At 33.8% G+C, this 19,406-nt stretch overlaps 1 protein-coding gene across 8 annotated transcripts in view; it reads right to left on the bottom strand.

Moving 5' to 3' along the window:
• Positions 1–19,406, bottom strand: part of RELCH (RAB11 binding and LisH domain, coiled-coil and HEAT repeat containing) — a 119,759-nt gene that overhangs the window by 38,532 nt on the left and 61,821 nt on the right. For all 8 annotated transcript variants that reach the window (XR_005985463.1, XM_041739670.1, XM_041739666.1 and 5 more), the window contains 8 exons: positions 18,725–18,815; positions 15,944–16,015; positions 10,645–10,785; positions 10,024–10,188; positions 8,026–8,173; positions 3,497–3,653; positions 2,625–2,748; positions 720–768 (listed from right to left, as the gene is read on the bottom strand). Coding sequence is in view for 7 of the 8 variants with exons in the window: in XM_041739670.1 (XP_041595604.1) it covers positions 720–768; positions 2,625–2,748; positions 3,497–3,653; positions 8,026–8,173; positions 10,024–10,188; positions 10,645–10,785; positions 15,944–16,015; positions 18,725–18,815 (947 nt within the window). In the remaining variant the exon portion in view is untranslated. The remainder of the gene's footprint in view (positions 1–719; positions 769–2,624; positions 2,749–3,496; positions 3,654–8,025; positions 8,174–10,023; positions 10,189–10,644; positions 10,786–15,943; positions 16,016–18,724; positions 18,816–19,406) is intronic.

Below are 19,406 nucleotides of genomic sequence, written 5' to 3'. Positions count from 1 at the left end.
TCAAGATCACTCAAATCAAATCACTGAGATAGGAGTGGACTCAAATAAGAATTATCTATATATCCCAAATTAACCAAGTTAAAAACAAACAAATGAAAAAAAAAAAAAAAAAAGAAAGAAAGAGAAAAAGAGGGAGGTCATACATTTTCCTAACATCCACACAGAAATGAGTTCTTAGGCCAATGGTGCTATAACCAGACTTTTTTTTTTTTTTTAACATTTTTTAAAACTTAAATTCAATTTGCCAACATACTTCTGAAGACAGATGAGTGAAAACTACCAAGAGAGGGGCTGCCCATTCAAGAATGTAGCTTCCATTTTAAAAACATATATGTATACCTTACATTATCTTCCACTATAGCTTTAATTTCAAAAGTTTTAAATAACTAATTATAAATTAGAGGTCCTTTATTTTACAATTTTCAGTATCTTGAATATACCACTCAAACCTACCAGGGTACAAATACTCAGTTTGAGAAACTCAGCCTTAGGTTGATTTGATCACAAGAAAAGTAGATATCTACAATCAAATTAACAAAAGTTAATCTCACTAAAATCTCAAAAGAGATTAGATGTGACAAAATTATAAAATCAAGAAATAAATTTTCCTTTTTACTTGTACTTGCTAGTCCATTTATGCAATTTGCATATAATGAATATAGTATTTTTCCTGAGTGAAGCGATTCAATTGTTTTTAAAAGTAGTAACAATGAACTTACCAATGTTTTCTTCAGACAGTCTTAAAATCTCCTGAAACTGAGGTTTTACCTAAGCAACCCAAAGGAAAGATCCAAAAAGTTTTAGGTCCAATGGATCAATTGATGACTAAGTAAATAAACATTTTACTACCACCACCACTACTACTACTACTAATTTTATTTATTTATTTAGCTTTACTACTACTACTATTACTACTATTTGTTTTATTTATTTATTTTGCTTTAAAGACCATTAGGGTGGTTAAAAATATAACAATTCCTAAGAGGCTTAGAATAAAATAAGAGTCAAGTTACTGAAAACACCTTTAGAGAAAAAAACACTTTCAAAATCAATTCAAGTCAGTAAGTATTTTCTCGAGGGCCTTTGGTTTCCTTCACTAAATTAAACTAATTTCCAAGATGATTTTCAGTGTTTGAAATTACTATCTCCTAAAACTAACTTGATGACAGATTATTTAGGTAAATATTATAGGATTAGAAACACTTTTAAAAATTTGCTTAAAAGGAATAAAAAGGAAATTCCATTCATTTAAGGTATTCAAGAAGTAACATGTTCATCATGTAATATCCATCTGCTTAGATTTTTAACTTCTTTAAAATTTAAATTCAAACATCAAATGCAGAATTTAATTATAATTTAAGTTAGAGTAAATGCTTATTTCCATTTTTTATTATTAATATTACCACAGATTTCAGGCCACTAAAGCCAACCACTTACTGCTAAGTGCTAAAGCAGACTCTTATTACGACTACTCCTACTATTTTTTTTTCTAAGATAATAGCTATAATTTGCTTGCCAGTGTTGATACCAATAAAATCAAAGTATATTTAATAATTAGAGGCTAGTGAAAAACATAAAATGATACTGTTTCTTCTACAGTGGCATCAAGGCCTAGTTTTTGCCCTCCTGCCGGCAGGCCAGGCATAACAACTTACATATACATATTCAACTTAAACTGTGGTGAAGCCCCTTGTTAAAAGATTAATCTACAGAATCATATTTATAGAACAAATTCTATATTTACAGAACTTCATTTTACACATACTGAGAATAAGCCCAGACAACTTAATTACTATAAATTACAAATATAATAACATTTAACATAATATCCATTTTCTGAATTTTATCCAGTCTGCAATACCAAACTATTTTGCTTTAAATGTTTCAATAACTACAAAGTAATAGTTAATAGTAAAGAGCTGAACAAAATTCTTACCTTTTAAACACCTTGATTAGCATCTGATTATATCAACTATATCTATGGTTTTTTTTTACTAATTTGGTCTCTAAAGAACCGTCTTAATAACATGCTAGCAAGACAAATGGATTAAATAGGAAATTGGGATCTAAGGACATTCTAGTTTTAATATCTAAAACTATTAAATAACCTGGATGTGTGAATGTGACAAACCATAGGGTTGCTAGCAACTGAAATACGCAGCATTAATCTCAAGTGTCCACGCTAGCCAAAGAGCTGGTATCCTCACAACAAGTCTTCTGGATAAACTACTTTGGTTCCACAATTGCCTGAAGTTTTGACCAAAGTGTGCTGAAAAAACACCCGCCCCAGAATCTGGGACAGATGGTAAAGCAGGAGAAGCATATCAGAGAACTGCAGCTGAGTTCCCTAACACTGACATGCTAGAAATATTCAAGACATCCACAGTGAGTAGATCTCATATCCAACTCTGGATATAAATTAAGTTTAGGCTAAATCATCTGAAAACCAATAAAGATAAGAATATTAGTGACTAGAATTTTCTTTTACTATCATAATTTTCTAAGATATTAAAAGATAATTAAAGGAAGGGCTCATGCTTTTATTTACTCTGTTACAGCATTAATTAACATATTACATTTCTATATCTCTTGCACATAAGAAAACACGGAATACAAATTTTTACCTTAGTGTTTGTAAAAATTTTGCCAAATGTCCGGCAAAGGCGCCAGAAAAATCTGGAGAATTCATGGACACAGGCAGTTGAAGTAACATTAATTTTGCCAACTATTTCTATAAGTTGTGGCAACCTAAATGTGAAAGGAAAGAAAAATAGGCAGGGGATACACATAAATTACTGTTTCCTTGCCAATTTCTGAAACAATGCAAATCTAACAACTTCTTGTTTTTCTTTTCTTTTCTTTTTTTTTTTCTGTAAACAAGGCTCCATGCCCAATGTGGAGCCCAACATGGGGCTTGAACTCACGACCCTGAAATTAAGACCTGAGCCGAGATCAAGAGTCAGATGCTTAACTGACTGAGCCACCCAGGCACCCATTGTTTTTTCATAGCTAGCAAAACTGCAAATCAAAGGAGTGGTTTGAAAAGGTTTTAAGTTTATATTCTACAAACCTCTTCTCTATTTATTGCTTGCCATAAAATAATGGAACCTTAATGGTAGCATTCTAACTATGGAGTTAATGAGACACAAATCACTGGATTTGATGCTTCACATAGGAGCTTGCCTAACATGGCAACTGTTTTAGCTTCAAAATGAAAATCTGGATGTAGTTTAAAATCCATCACCACTATTAGACAACAACAAGGCAGCTGACAGGTCCTTTTGACATAATAGAGCAGCACCATCCTCACAGATAAATAGCTACCTATCTAGTGTATAAATCTCCTCTCCTATAGAATTTTACCACAGATAATGCCAACTTATGTTTTGTTATATTTTTTTATATTTTGTCCCTCAGTGCCAAGGTTAAACATAGTGAGCTATGTTCCATTTAACTTCTAGATGTGTACCAAATGAATATGGAGGCAGTAACTTACAACTGATTGACAACCCATAGTAAAGTCTCCCAGCCTGTTGTACCCTCGTGTTCCAGCTGGTAATCATAAAGTTGTAGTAGCACTGCCAATTGCTCACGACTTCCAATTATAGTAGACACATCTTGAAGAGGCGACATAGGCCGAGGGAACCTAGTCACTATAAATAAAAGAAGCAAAACAAATCATGTAAAAAATGGCAATTTGTGAAATTAGCTATTCTGTCAAAAGGAAACTCAGATTCTGCCTCTTGATATTTAATTAACTTATTATTATAAACTTCATCATTTTTATTTTTAAGTAGGCTCCATACTCAGTGTGAGAGCCCAATGTGGGGCTTGAACTCACTTGGGACTCTGATATCAAGGTCTGAGCTGATTTTAAGTGTCAGATGCTCACTCAACTGAGCCACCCAGGTGCCTCTAGCTTATTATAAACTTTAAATATAAAACTGAAATATATTAACCAAATAATTTTAAGAAAAAAATGAAAAATTCTTGTCACATCTGAATGAATTTAACAAATCTCAAAAATTAAGGTTTTATGAGACTAAATAGTTAAACAAATACTGTAATGAAGTAGTTTGCTAATGAAGAGTAAAATTTCATTTAGGTTAAATTAAAATTGGCCCAAAGATGTTAGTTAAAATATGGATTTGAATTTGATTAAAAAAAAAATAGAAATCACTGTAATTCCATCAGACTGTTTATAATAACAAAATAGTAAATATGATAAAATGTTTCCTTTAGGGAGTAAGAAACGAAGATTAATAGTGGAGAAAAAAATGAATCCCAGAGAAGAATGAAATAAAATACATTAAAGTTTGAGCCGAACAGATTTCTTAAGTATTTACTCTCCAACATTAAATGCTTAATTAAAAAAATTCCCAAAGTTTGATAAACATTAACTTAATATAAAGTGTTAAAACTAGTGACCAGAAAGATAATGCAAAATGTACTATAAATATTATAACCAGGTTCCCATGTATATACTTAAAAAATCTGGGGGAAAACTAATGAACTTTTAAAATTATGTAAATAAAACATGAAGATATAACCAGCATATTTCAAATTTGCAAACATCAATAAAACTTATGATCCTACAGATCATAATTAGATCCCAGGTTATTAAGAGAACAATTCTTGATGGCTATTAAATAATAATACATGCCAACAGCTCATTAACTGTTAGCTCCTAATTGCCTAACATCTACTATATAGAGGCTAATATCCTAAAATGACACAAATAAATATGCAGAATTATCTCAAAATATTTTAATGGCCTAATGATTTATTATTAAGCTTAATAAAACATGAAATACACATAATTTTAAAAATGCTCAATGACAAAATTAAGATGTTATTGTCTTTCTATGCTGCCCAAGACTTTAAAAAATTTATTAAGGACAGATAAGGTCATCCCTTGCTAGCCAAACTCTCCTATTTGTTATCATAATATACCAACCAACAAATAAATGAGTTTGGGTAACATGGTATTTCTCACTACCTGGGGTTTCTGCTTGAATTTTCACATATCTCAACCCATGAATCAAACAGATTTGGACTATGAGGGATATTTGTACTTCATAAAGAAATGTATCATGTCAAAGCATACCTCATATAATTTCAAACAGGGTTATATCATACTTGTCACAATCTGCTATACTAGGATAGAATGGATGTTATTCCTTAAAAAATACTAACAAATTACTGAAAAATAATGGATTGGTTTAAAGTAAAATAGGTATGTCAAAATTAACTATAGGGAAAGTGAGTTCTAAAAAGATTTAAAGGTAGGTCCAACAGAAGCAAAATAATGTCAAGAATAACTCAATTATTACAGGTAAGTAATTAGAATGGTTCAAGAGTCTTAAAATATTATTCTGTTTAACAGAATTTTTAAAAATGATTTTATTTACTTTGATAGAGAGAGAGTGCAAGCACGAGTGGGGGGCAGAGGGAGAGGGAGAAGCAGACTCCCCACCGAGCTGGGAGCCTGGCACAGGGCTTGATCCCAGGACCCAAAACCCATGGCAGAGGCTTAATCTACTGAGGCACCTAGGTGCCTATTTAACAGGATTTTTAAAAAATGTGAGCACCTAATTTATAACAATATAGAAAGGTCCCCAGAATGCCATTTTAACAGGCTGACAAAATACCAGCATTTAATGTCAACAAAATAACCACAATTATCCAGCAAAATAACAGCTTTTATGACTCTGTAGTGTTTCCCTTTCACTAGAATGTAAGCTCTATGAAGGCAGAAAGTTGTCTATTTTCTTCATGAATGATCCCATGTTTATTTTATTTCATTTATTTATTTTTATTTTATTTATTTTTTTAAAGATTTTATTTATTCATTCATGAGAGACACAGAGAGAGGCAGAGACACAGGCAGAAGGAGAAGCAGGCTCCCTGCAGGGAGCCTGATGTGGGATTCGATCCCAGTAGCCTGGGATCATGACCTAAGCCAAAGGCAAATGCTCAACCACTGAGCCACCCAGGTGCCCCGATCCCAAGGGTTTAAAATAGTGCCTGCATAAATATTAGCTAATGCTGTAGAATAAATGGATAATAAAAATATTTGTATGGGTTAAAAAGATTACTTTGGGCATGATGGCAGACATAATTACAAGAAAAGGTCACATAAACACTAGAACAAATATATTCAGGATGTTAAACCAGTTGTTTTGACAATTTTCACCTACTCTCTAGCACATGCCTAGCAATAGGTAACATTTAAGAGTTATTTATTAAATACATGAGTGAATGAACAATAATAAGTGTTATAGGTTGAACTATGTATCCTCTGCATGTTGAAGTCCTAATTCCTAGAACCTCAGAATGTGACCTTATTTGGAAATAGTGTTGTTGCAGATAGAATTAGATAAGATGAAGTCATAGTGGAGTCCAGTGGGCCTCTAGTCCAATATGACTGATTTCATAAAAGGGGGAAATTTGGGGGCAGCCTGGGTGGCTCAGCTGTTTAGCGCCGCCTTCAGCCCAGGGCCTAATCTTGGAGACCCAGGATTGAGTCCCATGTCCGGCTCCCTGGATGGGGCCTGCTTCTCCCTCTGTGTCTCTGCCTCTCTGTGCATGTGTGTGTGTGTTTGTGTGTGTTTCATAAATAAATAAATAAATGTTGTAAAAAGGGGGGGGTATTTGGATACAGATATAGACACACACAGAGGGAGAATGGAATTGAAAATGAAGGCAATCAGGGTGATGCATCCATAAGCCAAGGAATAACAAAGATTGCCAGCAAAGCACCAGAAGCAAGGAGGGAGGCATGGAGCAGCTTTTTCCTCAGAGCCATCAGAAGGAACCAACTCTGCTGACACCCTTATCTGAAACCTCTAGCTTTTAGAACTGTAAGACAATAAATTTCAGTTTGTGGTATTCTGTTATGGCAGCCCTCACAAACCAGTATGGCAAGACAGAAAGAGAAAGAGAGGGAATTAGAAAGATAGGAAAGCCCCTAGGCAGACGAGGAACCTTAATACATGAGGGAGTAGAACCTGAAGCAGACAGCTGTGAGTGCTTTAGGAAGACTTTTCTTAAAAGTCTGAATTTTCCTTCTCCTCAATAATATTTTAAAGTGTTAAATTAACTCAACTCCATCCATTCTCAATTTTTCCAGTACAACAGACATTCAAAAGTGTACACCATTTTTATGCTGTGCTTCATGTATTCTTGGACACTGCTTCATATCCCGAAGATTAAGGGTAGCCCAAAGTTTACTTTACATGAAAACTGAAATTCTAAAAACATGAAGTGACTGCTGATTTTCTCAATGTCGTAACCCTTTTGTCTATCAAAAGCCACTGAGAAGCATGGACAATTTCATAAATCTGACGAAATTGCAAAGAGACCTCATACAGAGTAATAGCTGGTCTACAGTCATTTATCCTGGGGGTTGGGTGCAGTGGGTTACTAAGTGCCATGGATTAAATGTCACTTACTAGTTAGGTGGACACTGAGATAAGAGAATACTGGCTTTTGCTATTAATGTCACCAATTTCTGAAACTAAGACATATTCCTTCTTTGGAAGAAAAAAAAAATCTGCTGCAAATGCTTAGATTCCTGTCAAGGACATAATGGAAAAGAGTACATTTACCTTCCCCTACTGAAAATAAGATGAAACAGGTGGGGGAGAAAAAAATATAAACAAAGTGGAAATGACAAGCTTCATAAACTGGCACTACTAACTACGCAGTGATCTTTTCATTGATTCAGCTCTATTAATGAAAGAAAACTTATTTCAGCTGCTGGAAATAAGGGTTATAAGAAGGACTACAGATTAAGAATGGAAAGTACAAATATTATAAAATAATACCATGAGGCCTATTCATAAAAGATGAAGCCAGTTTACCTTAGCTGTCACACAATCTAAGACTACGAGATTCCACACGTATATCTTAGTAATTATGCTGTCATATAAAGTAATTTTTAGAATTTTCAGTGAAAACCAATCTCTGGGAAGCTAAGCTACTAATATTCTACATCTTCCTTCCACCATATAAGTTCAGTACCTTCTATCTGTGGTACTTCACCATGAAGCTTGGCTTTGCTGGAGAAAGGTGCATTCCGCAGAACTAATGCAAATAGAGATGGGATCAAGGACTGCAAAGCAGAGAGATACATGTGGAGCTTGTGTTCATCCAGCCCGTGCTCTCCTTCCTGAAACATAAGGAGGTGTAAGCTAGCTTTAGTTTCCTGAAATTAGGTATTTATCATGCTCTTCCTTTCTGTGGCAATGAATAAAACATTTAAGGATCTGTATGGTAGACTCACGGCACAACAGCTAATGGAAATGTCTATCAAGCTTTTCTTAATTTCTCTAAATACACGAAATGTGGCACTATGTAATACGGAAAACTTTATATGGGAAACTTTATATGGAAAACTTTAGAGTATCAGTCCTTTCATTTGTGTGAAACTTCTTTTATAGGACTTTTCTAAGAGGATCTCATCCTTTCTTTTATAAGTTAGGATAAAGAAATTAAAGTGAGCCACAGGAATCATTTTAAATGTTCAACTGTTGAACCAGGAGCAGCACTTACTACTTTTCTTCTCCTACTTCTGATCTCCTTTTACAGATTTGGTGGCATCTGTATTTGCCAGCACTGAAAGCACTTTAAAATAATTCAATGCACAGATGAAATGTAGGAGAAAAAACTTGAAAAGGAAACAAAAGACAGAAATAACAGAAAGAAAAAAAAGAGTAAAGGACAAGTATGGTACACAGAAACCAAATGTTAAAGTAGAAAATAGAATTATTAGAGACAAAAGTGTTCACTGCTATTCAAATCCACCTAAGATACTACCACTATGTTATAAAATAACAGCTGAGTCAGAGATACCAGATAATGAGTTACATACTATCAAGTTCTAAATTAGTTCATCTATCAAGTTCTAAATTAGTTCATCTATCAAGTTCTAAATTAGTTCATCTCTTCATGGAAGAATTACTAGCTATGCTGGATACTGCAGATATGTTTAATAGCAAAATAGAATTAACCACGTTATGAAATGGAATAAGAAAAACAAAGGTATGGATAATTCTCAGGTAGAAGGACTGCAAACCTTTAAAAAAATACTTTATAAAAAATTTCCTAGGTCTTATAAAAAGGAGTACTTTGGTCTAATTGTCTATAGTTTTTTTCAATACCCATTTTGAAATTTACAGGAAAAACAGTCCAATTAAAAAAAGTAAATACATGTGGATACATATAAGACTGTCTACACAGTAGTTGCTATGCAAGAGCCTTCTAGATTCTTTAAAATTTGGGGGGTGGAAGGGTTGTAAGACTTTGGTATTGGTGATGGATATCTGTCATTTGACAGCTGAAAGACCCTGGGAAGGTTCCCTAAATGCTCAGTTTCCACACTGAAACCAAAATATAATTTCAAAGAGTTGTTAGAATGAAAGAATATGTTTTATTTATAAGGTAGCTACCGTAATGCACATAATAGACATTAAAGAAATGTTAGTTTTTCTCCTAAACTTTGAAAGGGACTTTTAGTATTAAAATTAGATCAAGAAGTTACTTTTTTTTTTTCCTAACTTTTCTTCATTTCTTTTACTTGGGAAAAAAAAGTTCATTTCAAGAAGTGAGGAAATGAATGAGTACAATGAAAAAAAACACACAGTTAAAGCATTTTGACATTGGATAAGTAAGAAAGCTTTAAGTGACTAATATTTTAGTTATCGCTGTATTCCGGGGACTTAAGATATGTTACCTAAAATCTTTAAATCTTCAGAGGAGACAGGAGGAGCTAGCTTTCTGAAAAATGCACAAGTGAGTTCTACAAAGGTGCTACTTCATGCCCTTTCTTGTTTGGTTTTCGCAAAACAGAACTTCCTTAAATCTCTCTTGGTTCCAGTCCAGTAAAATCTTTAACTGGTAAATGATTAGAATGTTCAGCTAAGTGGTACTTTCTATCTTCGCTCCCCAACATTCTTTCAAGATGACTTAGTATACACCCTTTACATTTCTATAAACTGCATACATAAAGAAAGCATTTACCCTGAGAAGTTTTTCTATCTTGTTCAGTAATGTAGGTATAAGATGAGACTGTAAATTTCCAAGTTCTGTAGTCCAGGCAGCATAGGCTGGTAAAAATACTTGATGAGTTGCACTAACTACTCTTTCTGAGGGATCACCCAAGGCTGACAGCAACAATTCAAAGCCCTGCCAAAAAGAAACAGGTAAAAATTTTAAAATAATAAACTCAAACAAAAAAAACTCAATAAAAAGCAGTAAGTATACACTGCAGTACATTTAGAAAACATTTTAAGCAAGAAAGCAAGCCATCCATAATCTTATCCTTCCCATTTCCTTTAAAGAAAATGTCATGTATCCATTGATACAGAAAAAAAAAAAAAAAGATGGTAAACATGGCATGCTTGTAAACATGGCATGCTTGTAAACATGGCATGCCACAAAACTATGGCAGAGATTGTAGATGAATCCTAGTACTTTCTTCTGAGCTGAAGAAGTAAAACGAGGCAGACACTGCAACTGGTTAAAACTGACATAACTGCCATCTCTACTACAGATTATTGGGTAGTGAAATCACAGATTTGGAATATCAACTTATTTGGAATTTTATAATGGAGCAAATGGGGTTCACTCTGAAAAACATACCTGTTGATATTTGTCTGGATCATCAATGTATCCCATAATGATACCAAGGCTTTTGATCACAGCTTCTCTTACTAAATCTGCCTTATCTTCCATTAACATTTGTTGCAACATTGAGAGAACTAAGGAGCTACGGATTTCTTTCTGAAAATAAACAAAAGAAGTTTTTACTATTTATTTTACACTAATAGCAGAAAAGCATAGAAAATATTAAGACAGACATCCACATATTCAAAATCCAGATTAGATATATTTGCATTTTGCTATGTTTTTTTAGGTCTTCATTTTTCAAAGGCATAAAGCATTAGATACAGCTTGTTGGACTCTCCTCCACCCTCTTTCCCTTCCTCCACCCTCCTTCTCTAAAGGTAACATCTACTTTGAATTTAGTATTAATCGTCTCCCAGGATGTTTTTCTATCTACTAAATATGTGCAAATCCTTCAAATCCTATAGCACATGGTAGCAAACATTTTTGGCAAATCAACAAAGTCAACACGCTGCTAGAAATGGACAATGACTCTTCTTTTTTTAAAATTTTAAAAAAGATTTTATTTATTTGACAGAGAGAGGAGCATAAGCAGAGGGAGTGGCAGACACGAGAGGGAAAAGCAGGCTTCCTGCTGAGTGGGGAGCCCAACGCAATGTGGGACTCCATCCTAGAACCCTGGGATCATGACCTAAGATGTAGGCAGACACTTAACTGACTAAGCCATCCAGGTGCCCAGATGACTCTTCTACCAATACTCATTTAACTCAGAGAAGAATTTTCAGAGTTTTAATAACAGGAGGGATTACAAACATCACTCCAGTAATCAAAAAGATTTGTCTGGGGTAGGAGTATGGTGGAAATATTCTAAAATCCTGGTGTTCTCATTTTTTAAAGAACAGAGAAAAAAAGTTCCAAACAGGATGATAAAATATGAGAGCAAACTTTAAAAATACTTCAAAGGGAACTGCATTGCTATTCTTAGATGCTACTCTTTAACATAATATCAACCACTGCTGATTTCACATAATTTGCTTTGTTTTGTTTTGGTTAAAGAATATTTTGGCCTAATTAATGGCTGAAAGTAAAATAAAGAGCTACCATTATACAAATTCTTCCCCTCCTTCCCTTCTCTGGACCATTTTTATAATTTGATCAATTTATAAAATTCTTCAATTCTAAACTTGTTTAGAATCTTTTCACATCTAATGGTTAGAATACTAAAGACAGATGATGTGATCATTTTCATAAATTTACAGTGTGACTTTAGTATGCAGAGCAAGGTCTAACAGTTATCTTTAAATGACCTAGTTTTTGCTTTGATTTCTTAGAAACAAAAATATATATAATTTTAGCAAATTTTGGTCAGATTTAGGTTGGTGAATGTGTATTTTAGTACAGCTTCACTTACTTATCCTTTAGGATAAAAACTACCCAAAAAACTGCCTTGAAGATTTTTTTTTTTAAAGATTTTATTTATTTATTCATAGACACGGAGAGAGAGGCAGAGACACAGGCAGAGGGAGAAGCAGGCTCCATGCAGGGAGCCCGACGCGGGACTCGATCCCGGGTCTCCAGGATCACACCCCAGGCTGCAGGCAGCGCCAAACCGCTGTGCCACCAGGGCTGCCCCACTGCCTTGAAGATCTTAAAAAGGCTTCTGGATTGGTATCAGCCTCAGCAATAAGATGGAGGTAAGTAAACTTCAGCTGGGTATTTGTTTCACATTGATCTGAGCTGAGGTCAACTGTGGCAGTTAGTTTGAGTATGCTACAGGGAACCCACAGGACAAATCAGGAGGCATTACTCCGTTTAAGCCATGACCACACAGTGATTTTACTGTTATTAACGGTGGGATATAAGGCAAGTGAAGTGAAGATCAATGGAGGAAACATTAAGTCTATTATTAATACTGCTTAACATTCTAGTATTAGGGCCAGTGTAGAACAGCTCATTTATCCTCTTTGTGCATGTGATGTTCACCTGTGTCTTGGAACAGTAAACAAAAGGATGCTCAAAACATACTCGTGTGTATCTATCTATATGACTTATCACAACAATAAGATATCAGTTTTCTCCTATAAGATAGGAAAATAGTAAAAAAGATTTTATCATGTCCAGTTACTGACAAAGGTATGGGAAAACAGGAACTCCAATGTACTGAAGACAGGAGCATAAATCTGTGTTATCTTGGTTGGGGCCAATTTAACACTGTCAAAAAAATGCAAATGCTTGAAGAAACACAGAATGTGGAGTTATTAACAGCATAAGAAATTTAAAAATACACAGATACTCACATAAGAACCTGTTAATAGTGTTTGCTGTCAGGAATACAGAATATTATACATAGTATGATTAATTTTAGGTAAGAAAAATTCAAATATAAAAATGCAAACTGGTATATGCATAAATTTTTATCTTCTCTAAGAATTAATTAAAAACTATTAACAGTAGATAGCTATCTTTGGAGAGAATGAGTAGGTAGGTGCCAGAGAAGCAAAGTCTTCGCTTTTCATTTTATTCTTTTCTATAATGTAGGAAAATTTATTTTTAACAAAGTAAAAAAATATTATTACTGGGAGTGAAACTATGGACTAATCTTTTTCTAAATTAAAAAATATAAAATTTACATTTAAAAAAGACAACTGTTTGAGTCATGGTTTCTCACTTTTCACCAAATATGAGGTTAATAGTAAATGTAACATAAACAGCTTATGCATTATCATACAATTTCATTTTTTATATTGTTTTTAAGAATAATCTTACAAAAATGATAATTTAAGGCAGTGGCCAGCAAACTTTCTGTGAAAGGCCAGATGGTATATACTTTTGGCTTTGGGGGCTATGAGGTCTCTGTTGCAACTATTCAACTCTATTGCTATAGTGTGAAAGCAGATATGGACAATACACAAACAAATGGGTATGGTTGTGTTCCAATAAAACTTTAATTTTAAAAACAGGCTGTGGACTAGATTTGGTCTCTAGTTAGTTTGTCAAATACTCCTTTAAACTATGGTTGTTTAAATTAAAGTAACTATGATATCATCTCATTTCCCTACCCCCTCTAAGCCCAGGACCTATAGGAAGATATTTAAAAGAGCATAACACGACAAAACGGACAATATTAGGAAATCCATTTTTTTTTTCCTTAGGAGCAGGAAGAAAATATTACCCTAAAGCGTTAGCAAGGGGAAGGTGGGGAGAACTTTGACTTGGATCTTCTTTTAAATTGAAATGTGCACTTCAAGGAACTTTTGACAACCACAGGAGATAATTTTCTTTTTTTAAAATATTTTATTCATCCATTCATGAAAGACGGAGAGAGAGAGGCAGAGACACAGGCAGAGGGAAAAACAGGCTCCATGCAGGGAGCCTGATGCGGGACTCGATCCCAGGCCTCCAGGATCACGCCATGGGCCGAAGACTGCACTAAACCGCTGAGCCACCTGGGCTGCCCATACAGGAGATAATTTTATCTTAAATTGCTTTACTGTCTGTTAGCTGTTTTCCAAAGGAAAAAAAAATCATCCCTGTATAACTTCTTGGAATTATCTTGATTTTTCAGCAATTTAAGCTCTAATTTAGTCCTGTGTAGAGAATGTTACTACAGTTTTGAGTATATATGTGTGTGGGTACAGATAACTTTGTATTTTCTTTGGAGGTGGAAAAGGAAAACAATTTAAGCTGTGAAAATTCTTATTCATTTTTGTAAGTTGTATAAAAGAATTTTGTTAAACCATTGTCAAAAAAATGGGGTCCTCATCTTTTCAGTGGAAGGAATTAATGAGCACTGCAAACAGCTTTTATTTGGGTGGGTAATATCTACTGACATTTATCATATGAGAAATTTAAAAATAACAATAAACTCATTTAACATTAACATATGACATTTTAATGAAAATAACTTTTTAGAGCAAAAAAATTAGTGAGAAGAATGGTGCTTTACATTTTGGTGCAAATCACTTTAATGTCTAACTTAAAAGCAAACAGATAGATTCTCTCTCATCTGCTCTGCATTCAATTGTTATAATATATTGTTTCAGTTGAAGTTTTTAAGTCTGGCTCCACAGAGACATGTAATTGAAAAAGGAAATATTTTAATAGCCTTTTCTGATAAGAATGGATATTTAAATTCTACACTAAAACTGGACAAGTAGTGGTTTCTTAAAGGTTAGATACAATGTAGAATCTAAAATCATGATATGGTTCTTTGCTAATAAACTCTAAACTCTGCATATTAAATTCCACTGGTCTACCTTGGACTTTGTCTCTATTTTTACTCACATGTGATTTTGAGTAGTATGTGTTGGCCATTTGGGAAACATTGTACCACAGACTTATTCAGAGGCTCTTCAATATTGACACATGTTATTATAATCTCAAAAAACCACTGTTGTTAATATCACCACTGATCTCAGAAATGTGTTTGCATACTTAGAAGATGCCAAGCCCATGGTGGGAGATGAAATTTTCCCTAATTCTTGTTCTTATTCAAAAGTTCCAATTTTATCATTGGCAATAAACGTCATCTACTTATTTTTCCTTAAAGTAACAGGCTCATTTCACTCATTTTCATAAAAATGTCTGCTAAATATCCAAGTCTGAATAATCAGAGCTTGTGTGTATTTGGTCAAGTAAAAACAGTATCTCATGAAAAAAGGTAGCTAGTTTAGTTGACAACTCAAGCAATTTGAAATGTTTTTTCTGAAATAGCCATTATACCTCAAGATACAGCAAAAGGGCTTGATAGAAGTATTTTCTATTTTGCCATACAAAACATTAAAAAGGGTCAAAATTTAGTAGAATTAATAATTTTATTGATTCATCAAGTTTATTTTTAAGTGAAACTGGCTTCTGAGTGCATGGGAGTGCACAATCATTATCAGTATATTTTGAGGTCATGGCCTTGATCAGTGCTAATGCACTGGCATTACTGCCCATTTTAGCTTTTGCACCAATAATGTAAATGTTAACTCAGTAAAAAATAAAAAATATTTTAATATTATGGAAATAGTTTTTACCTGTTGGATCTCTTTGAAAGGATCTCAACCAATCTCCCAGAGTCCTTGAACCACAAAGTTTGAGAACTGCTGGTAATTTAATATATTTATGCTCATGCAAAATAGTTAAAATACCTATCTGTCTGCAATGGCATATTATATCAACGTGAATCTTTTTTCTTTGGGCTCTTCTTTCTCTATTAGGATAGCATGCCCTGAGAGAATCTGAATTAAAATGTATAAGTCACCTGAAAAAAAGGTTTCTCTATTATTAAAAAGGAAAAAGATTTTTAAGAAAAAATAACAATTCTTACAGGAAGGTAAGGTGCCAATGCTCCACATGATTCTGCCACAAGTAGTCGTCTTTCCGGGTATTTGTGGTTAATCTAGAGTAAAAAATAAATCAAGCATAAACAATATAACCACGTTTCCTCCAACAGAGAATTACTTCTCATAACAAATCTTGTTAAGAATGCAATAAAGCTTCTTTTCTTTTCCACTTCTGGGAATCCCTGTGTGGCTATAGGTGGATCAGGAATAAGGGAATCAGAGAGCCTAAAAAATGAGGTCACAAGAGTTATCTGTTAAAGCAAAAAGGATAAAGCAAAGATGAAAATATGGCAAAGAGTCTAGAGATGTGGGCTTGCCTATAGCTAGGCTTTCCTTAGGGTGTCAGAAGTACCTTTCTCCAGCCCTATCAACATGAGTCTATTTTTATATTTGAAAAACCCAGCTTCTGGTATTATAGATATGGCTTAAAATATGTGCCAGGAGTGACTCATCAGTTCCCTTTTTTAACTAAGGGATTAGGGAGTAAGTTAATCAATGACAACCAGAGCCCTTAACCAGTGGTATGATTTTGTTTTTAAAGTAAGCAAACTTTAATCCATTCCTGTTTGTATATGCAAGATGATGGGGTTTTGCTGTTGTGATGACTACACTGAACCATAACAAAAAATAACAAAAAAAAATGACACATACTGGGTTTTGTTCCCATATGTCTTCTTCATAGAATATAAATCTTTCCTTGACTGGAAAAGAAGTATATCTGTTCTCATATTCCCATATGAAAAGGTGACATAATTCATTAATGTATTGGATGCCTAAAATTAAGAAAAGAAATTACATAGCAATCCACTGGGCAACAAACTGGAGGTAGCTGGCTAGATAGATCCCTGATATCCATGTTTATTCAGGTTTTGGAAGAGTTAGTAAAGGTGTTTATAACTAACATCTGTAAACTAAATTTTCCAGAAACAGTAACCTCAAAGCAGAATGGTCCAAATGTCAACGTATGTGATGTAAAAACTTTCATTTTGCTTTTCTCTAGTGTAGCTCATGAGTCTGCATACAAAAATCAATTGTATTTCTCTATATGGCAACAAATAAAAAATAAAATTAGGAAAATTCTATTTATAATATTATCAAAAAGAATAAAATGTTTAGGAATAAATTAAACAAAAAGGGGGCAAAAACTGTATTCTGAAAACAACAAAATATCGCTGAAAGAAAATTTAAAAAAATAGAAAGACATCCTAAATTCATTGATTAGATGGCTCACTATTGTTTAGGATGGCAATATTCTCCACATTGATCTAAAAATACAATGCAATCCTTATGAAAATTCCAGATGGCTTATTTGCAGAAATTGACAAGTTCATCCTAAAATTCACATGGAAATTCAAGGGACCCAGAATAGCCAAAACAAACTTGAAGTAAGAGAACTATGTTCAAAAGGTTAGAGTTTCTTTTAGGTTGATAAAACTGTTCTAAAATTGATTGTGGTGATGGCTATATAACTCTGTGGATATGCTAAAAAACACTAAATTGTACACTTTAAATGGATATATGGTGTCTGAATATCTCAATAAAGCTTAACAATGATAAAAAGGAAATGGAAAAAACTATTAGAAATAATATGTATCTCTTAGTAACTGTACAGAATTGTAAATTCAAAATGGTATATGCTGTTTCCAAGCTAATATGACTTTCAGAGATTAGAGCCTCACCCTAAATTTAGTATGCACTATAATCTACAGGTGACATAAGGGACTGTCAGAGACAAGAGGACCATATATAATGTTCAATTTACATATTTAATCTAGATAACTCCACTAAATTTTAAAGAAAAAAAATGAATACTCAAAGAAGTTAGGAACAGAATTCTAAAGGACCATATGCTTTTGTGATAATCCAGAGACCGGTATTGTTTAAGAATAAGTGACTATGCTATTAAAAATAAAGCCATGAAATCTGTCTTTAGAATTAAGTAATTCATCTTTTTTAAAGACAGATAAATAAGCCATTTAATGACCTAAACATCAAGTGTAGAAGGTCAATGATTATGAGTTTCCTACAGGACTGCAATACTAAAATTCAATAAAAAACAAAAAGTATTGTTAGTAAATGGGTGAGTTGGATTAAAAATACAAAAAACTCCCACATCAATGGTTTATACTTTGTATTCTGTATATATCTGCAATATACACAGACATTTAACACATATACTATTTCTATTACCCAACCTCACACACAAACACACATGGACTCGTTCTCCCCTGAACCCACCTCAGGGCTTTTGTATTTATAGTGACTCACTTCATTCACATCTTTGCCTAAACATCCCTTTCTCAGAATCCTGCTCTAACCACCCTTTCTAAAATATAGTATTTTCTATAACTCTTTAACCCTTATCTTCCTTTATTTTTCTTCATAACTTACAGTAACACAAGACATATCATTTATTTGTTTACTCTCATCTCCCCACCAAAAGGTCTTTGTCTTTTGTTCACCACTGTATTTTGTTCATACTGTAAGTAATAACTGCAGCAGTACCTGGCACTAAAACTAGTGTTTCTTAAGTATTTGTTGGAAGAATGAAGAAAGAAACTAGTGCTTCTTTAAGTATCTGTTGGAAGAGTGGAAAAAGCAAAGCATCCCAGAGCATTCTTAAATGCTATGAAGTTACTGCGCTGGACTTCGAAACAGTAGCATAATTTAGATCCCACATATTTCTTAATAGCATTTTAAAAAGAAAATATGAACACATAAATTAGAATACAACAGCTATGGGAAAACCCAATATAGTTATTTACCTGTTCCCAACACTGCGGTAAAAGTTCAGCTTCTACACGTGTTGGTCCAACATGACGTGCAAATGCCACACAACCAGTCAGTATCATTTGCCTGAAAAATAATATAAATCAATCAACAGTTGTACTTGCATTAGAAAGCACACCTTTCTAAGGGTTAAAAAGAGCCAGCTCTGCAATTCACACAACATACAATATTTTTGTACAACCAAATTAGATTTTTCCAACAATGGACTAGGCTACCACCAAGAGAATGAGTTCGTTCTTTAAGACTCCTTCCTCCAGTAGTGGCAATACCATTTGTGAGACATTGTGAAGGGATTCTCTACTGGTGTGAAGCCTAATCTTATAATCTCCTAAACTAACTTCCTATACATGCATTCTGAGATAATACAGCTAATGCTTCAGCTTCTAGACACTAAAATAATCAATGATTATTTCTCCAACTTTTCTATAATTTATTTTTTTAAAAGATTTTATTTATTTATTCATGAGCAACACAGAGAGAGAGACAGAGAGAGAGGCAGAGACACAGGCGGGGGGGAAGCAGGCTCCATGCAGGGAGCCCAACATAGGACTCAATCCCAGGTCTCCAGGATCACGCCCCAGGCTGCAGGCGGTGCCAAACTGCTGCGCCACCGGGGCTGCCCCTGTTTCTATATTTTAAAACTATGGTATCGCATTA

Source organism: Vulpes lagopus, chromosome 24 (genome assembly GCF_018345385.1).
Source record: "Vulpes lagopus strain Blue_001 chromosome 24, ASM1834538v1, whole genome shotgun sequence".
NCBI classification, from domain to species: domain Eukaryota; kingdom Metazoa; phylum Chordata; class Mammalia; order Carnivora; family Canidae; genus Vulpes; species Vulpes lagopus.
The sequence above is the reverse complement of the archived record's forward strand: the minus strand, read 5'-3'. Positions and strand labels throughout refer to the sequence as shown.